The sequence below is a fragment of the Colobus angolensis genome, unplaced genomic scaffold, assembly GCF_000951035.1.
Source record: "Colobus angolensis palliatus isolate OR3802 unplaced genomic scaffold, Cang.pa_1.0 Scaffold61, whole genome shotgun sequence".
Classification (NCBI taxonomy): Eukaryota; Metazoa; Chordata; class Mammalia; order Primates; family Cercopithecidae; genus Colobus; species Colobus angolensis.
In genome coordinates, this window is record NW_012119710.1 from 4,871,999 (window position 1) to 4,877,517 (window position 5,519).

The following is a 5,519-nucleotide window of genomic DNA, read 5'->3' on the forward strand; positions in this document are numbered from 1 at the left end:
CCAGGTGTGGTGGCGGGTGCCTGTAGTCCCAGCTGCATGGGAGGCTGAGGCAGGAGAATGGCATGAACCCGGGGGGTGGAGCTTGCAGTGAGTAGAGATCGCGCCACTGCACTCCAGCCTGGGTGACAGAATGAGACTCTGTCTCAAAAAAAAAACAAAAACAAACAAACAAAAAAAACAAAACAAAAATTAGTCAAGCTTGGTGGTGGGCACCTGCAATCCCAGCTACTCAGGAGGCTGAGGCAGGAGAATTGCCTGAACCCAGGAGACAGAGGTTGCAGTGAACTGACACGGTGCCACTCTACTCTAGCCTGGGTAACAGAGTGCGACTCCATCTCAAAAACAACAACAACCAATAAGGTGCTTATTAATACAATTTAGTTTAAACAATAAGGTGCTTGTTAATAAGTTTCTTTGAAAAATTTTTTAAAAAGTTGCTTTATAAAAGATCTTGTAGTTGGCCGGGTGCGGTGGCACACGCCTGTAATCCCAGCACTTTGGGAGGCCGAGGCAGGCGGATCATGAGGTCAGGAGTTTGAGACCAGCCTGACCAACATGGTGAAACCCCGTCTCTACTAATAAAAAATACAAAAATTAGTCAGGCATGGTAGTGCACGCCTGTAATCCCAGCTACTCAGGAGGCTGAGGCAGGAGAATCATTTGAACCTGGGAGGCGGAGGTTGCAGGGAGCCGAGATTGCGCCATTGCTCTCCAGCCCGGGCAATGGAGCAAGACTCCATCTCAAAAAAGAAAAAAAAAAGATCTTGTAGTTTAGTGAATTATCACAGCATTAACTTGGTTATTAAATTCCAGTTTCCTTGCTGGGGGTGGCAGCTCACACCTGTAATCTCAGAACTTTAGGAGGCCAGGAGGATCCTTTGAGGCCAGGAATTTGGGAATAGCCTGGGCAACATAGTGAGACCACATGTCTCTACAAAAAAGCTTTTTAAAAATTAGCCAGGCGGCCAGGCGCGGTGGTTCACACCTATAATCCCAGCACTTTGGGAGGCCGAGGCAGGTGGATCGCTTGAGGTCAGGAGTTCGAGACCAGCCTGGCCAACATGGTGAAACCCTGTCTCTACCAAAAATATAAAAAATGAGCAGGGTGTGGTGGCATGTGCCTGTAATCCCAGCTACTTGGGAGGCTGTGGCATGAGAAGCACTTGAACCCAGGAGGCGGAGGTTGCAGTGAGCCAAAATCATGCCACTGCACTCCAGCCTGGGCAATAGAGACTCTGTTCTCAAAAAAAAAAAGAAAAAGAAAAAAAATTAGCCAGGCATGGTGGTGCACGCCTATAGTCCTAGCTACTCAGGAGGCTGAGGTGGGAGAATGGCTTGTGGCCAGGAGTTCAAGGCTGCAGTGAGCTGTGATCACACCACTGCACTCCAGCCTGAGTGACAGAACAGGACCCTGTCTCAAAAATAAAATATTAAATTAAAATAAAATATAAAGTAAAATAAACTCCACTTTTATTTTTTCCCTATATTTTCAGACTCATCTCTTTTTAATCCTCAATGTTCTATGGTTGTCCAAGCATGCCATGCTCTTTTTCTGTTTCTTCCAACTGAAATACTTTTCTTTGACCCTCTTAATTGGATCATTTCAAACTCATCCTTTAGATCTCAGCTTAGATGTCAACTCCTTTTGAAAACTTATGCTGATCTCTAAGCTGGGTTAGGTATGCTTAGGGGGACTAAGCACTATGCAATTGTCTGGTAAAATGTTTAACTTCCTCACTAGTTCATGAACTCTGGGTCCATGAACTCTCCACTTTGTTCATCACTATTATCTCTAGCACCAAGCACTGTACTTAGCATATGACAACACATATGAATGAATATTATAAAGCAAGGAGACAGAAAATGAGGAACATCTAGCTGGGTGTGGTGGCTCACACCTGTAATCCCAGCACTTTGGGAGGCTGAGGCGAGTGGATCACGAGGTCAGGAGTTCGAGACCACCCTGGTCAAGACGGTGAAACCCCGTCTCTACTAAAAATACAAAAATTAGCCAGGAATGGTGGTGTGTGCCTGTAATCCCAGCTACTTCAGAGGCTGAGGCAGGAGAATTGCTTGAACCAGGGAGGCAGAGGTTGTAGTGAGCCAAGTTGGAGCCGTTGCACTCTAGCCTGGGCGACAGAGCAAGACTCCATCTCAAAAAAAAAAAAAAAAAGAGGAATATCCAGTTTTTTATCCAGTAGTATAAAGCAGAGACATACATGATGTTTGCTAGACTTGTTCTGGTAATTAGAGAAGTCCCCACTTTCTAATGCAACCCACTTCCATAAATGCTTAATCCATAAAATGCATGAAGAAGATTGTGCTTGCTCCAAGAGCTCACAGGTATGACCCATAATGTCAAAAAAAGTCTCTACCATTCCAACAAGAAAACTCCAATACACTCAAAATATAATTAAAAACAGTAAAAACTATGTTGTGGTATATGTAGTCTTCAATTATACCAAGACTGGTAAAAATACCACACAACCAAATACATTAATACTGAGACAGGGTAGCACCTCTGTATTTTTAGATAAGATGCTATGTCCTCCCTCCAAAAAAAGAAAAAGAAAAGAAAAAAAACCACTGAAACAGGTTTATCTAGAAAACAGATTTCAGTATTTATATATTTTGTCTTCTAGGAAGGTATCCTCCCATTCTGAAAAACTCAGAAGCATTCTAGTTTACACATTAGTATAACTTGATATTGGTGAGTTTATATCAGTTTCTCACAGTTTAATTGTTTCAGGGTGAGTTAACAAATGTTGACTCTAGGCCTGGTGTAGAGACTCATGCCTGTAATCCCAGCACTTTGGGAGGCCAAGGTGGGTGGATCACTTAGGGTCAGGAGTTTGAGACCAGCCTGGCCAACATGGAGAAACCCTGACTCTAATAAAAACACAAAAACTAGCCGGGTGCAGTGGCTCAAATCTGTAATCCCAGCACTTTGGGAAGCCGAGGCAGGTAGATCACCTGAGGTTAGGAGTTCGAGAACAGCCTGACCAACATGGAGAAACCCCGTTTCTACTAAAAATAAAAAATTAGCTGGGCATGGTGGCACACGCCTGTAATCCCAGCTACTCATGAGGCTGAGGCGGGATAATCATTTGAACCCAGGAGGCAGAGTTTGCAGTGAGCTGAGCTCATGCCATTGCATTCCAGTCTGGGCATCAAGAGCAAAAGTCAGTCTCAAAAAAACAAACAGACAAACAAACAAACAACAACAACAACAACAAAAAACTAGCCAGGCATGGTGGCCGGGAACCTGTAATCCCAGCTACTTGGGGGGCTGAGGCAGGAGAATTGCTTGAACCTGGGAGGTGGGGGCTGCTGTGAGTGGAGATCAAGCCACTGCACTCCAGCCTGGGTGACAGAGTGAGACTCTGTCTCAATAAATATACAAACAAACAAACAAACAAATGTTGACTCTGTCCTGCCTTATACTTAAGCACATAGGACTTAACATTCTCAGGTCTTGTAATAAAGTCAGGCAGAAGGCCAGGTTTGGTGGCTTATGCCTGTAATCCCAGCACTTTGGGAGGCCAAGGCGGGCAGATCACGAGGTGAGGAGTTCGAGACTAGCCTTGCCCACATGGTGAAACCCTGTCTCTACTTAAAAATGCAAAATTAGCTGGGAGTGGTGGTGCGCACCTGTAATCCCAGCTACTCAGGAGGCTGAGTGAGGAGAATCACTTGAACCCGGGAGGCGGAGGTTGCAGTGAGCCGAGATTGCGCCACTGCACTCCAGCCTGGGCGATAGAGTGAGACTTCTCAAAACAAAAGAAAACAAAGCAACCAAACAAAAAAAAGTCAGGCAGAATAGACTAGCAAGACCACTTCACATAAGTCATATTACCAATATGATGAATGTTTTCCTTGATGACCTCACATTCGATTGGCCATCTTGGAGCCGGCAGTGCCCTCTTGGTAGACAAAATGGAAAAGAGCTCTTGGGGTTCTCGAAGACGTGGATTTACTTCATCCAACTCATCATAAAGAAGCTGTCTGCTCCTAAGATGTGGTAAACTCAGCATACGTGAATCTGCCAAAGGGAAAGAGAGGAAGTGAACATCTTCCTTTTCCTCCTTGGGAACTTTACTGCTCATCTATAACAATTAAACTATTTTAGGCATTATATTAAAATATTAGCACAGATACATGATTATTTGACATGTTTCTCCTTCAAGAAGATTTAGTCCAGAATAACAGGCTCAAAATTTAAAAATGTTAAAATTCTGCACAGTCTATTAAATGTTCAAATATAAAACTTCAGGGTAAATAAAAAACTTTTTTTTTTAAATTAAATTTAATGGTCCAAGACATTTCAACAGTTGGTTACAATGAATAAGAATTTACTTAATGTGCTTTATTATTTTTGTTTAGCTAGTGGCAAGAGAGGGAATTTCAATATATCCATTGCCATTTTAGAAAAAAGTACATACAACTTTATTCTTTTTTTCTTCTTTTTTACCAACTATAGTGAAATAACCTACAAATAAAATTTCAGGGCCATAATATTACCATACAAAGGAAAGAGAGACATAAAGAAGATGGAAAGAGGAAGGTGAGATAAAGCGTGAGATGGGGCAGAAGACAGGAAGAAGAGCTCTTGGGAAAGAAAGAATCAGAAAAAAAGGGAAGAAAAGACAGGCTTTCAGGAAGGTAAAAAAGAAAGGAGGGGCCGGGCGTGGTGGCTCATGCCTGTAATCCCAAAACTTTGAACTTTGGGAGGCCGAGGCGGGTGGATCACCTGAGTTGAGGAGTTCGAGACCAGCCTGGCCAACATGGTGAAATCCTATCTCTACTGAAAATACAAAAATTAGCTGGGTGTGGTGGCACATGCCTGTAATCCCAGCTACTCAGAAGGCTGAGGCAGGAGAATCTTTGAACCTGGGAGGCGGAGGTTGCAGTGAGCTGAGGCCGCACCACTGCATCCAGCCCTGGAGACAAGAGTGAAAGTCTGTGTCCAAAAGAAAAAAAAAAGAAAGGGAATGAGGAAAAAAGAAAAAAATGGAAATGAAAGGGGGAACTAAAGGCGGAAGGTCCTTCAGTGCTCATCAGGCATGAATCCCATTCCTGTCTGGTAATTCTCAGGTTTGGTGGGAACAGCAAGTGATGAAGATATAGTCCAAAAAAGGAGCTTGAATTTTCTGGTCTGGAAGGACATGAAATACCTCTGTTGATGGCTTCTATTTGTCTGTGCACAGCTGAAGATAAACTGGTAGGCCCTAGAAAGAGGAAGAGGAGGCCCCGTTTGTCTCAGGGATCGTTGTCTTCTTTTCTTCCGTTCACTATCCCCATCTCTTCTCATTTCCTGTGCCCACTTGGGACCCCTGCATTTCTAGCTAAATCTTTCTCCCATACTTTAATTGGGGAAATAAAAGAAAATAAACATTTGAAAAGACAGTAAAGCTGCACAATGTCACTCATAACTAAAGAAATATAAAGCAGGCTGGGCACGGTAGCTTACACCTGTAATCCAAGCACTTTGGGAGGCCGAAGTGGGCGGACTACCTGAC

The 5,519-nt window shown here is 43.5% G+C and overlaps 1 protein-coding gene across 1 annotated transcript in view; it reads right to left on the reverse strand.

Moving 5' to 3' along the window:
• The window catches only part of AGBL2 (ATP/GTP binding protein-like 2), a 68,101-nt gene that overhangs the window by 55,688 nt on the left and 6,894 nt on the right, over positions 1 to 5,519 (reverse strand). The window contains 3 exon segments of the mRNA XM_011963560.1: positions 3,857 to 4,042; positions 4,844 to 4,960; positions 5,175 to 5,228. Of these exon segments, the coding sequence (XP_011818950.1) occupies positions 3,857 to 4,042; positions 4,844 to 4,960; positions 5,175 to 5,228 (357 nt within the window).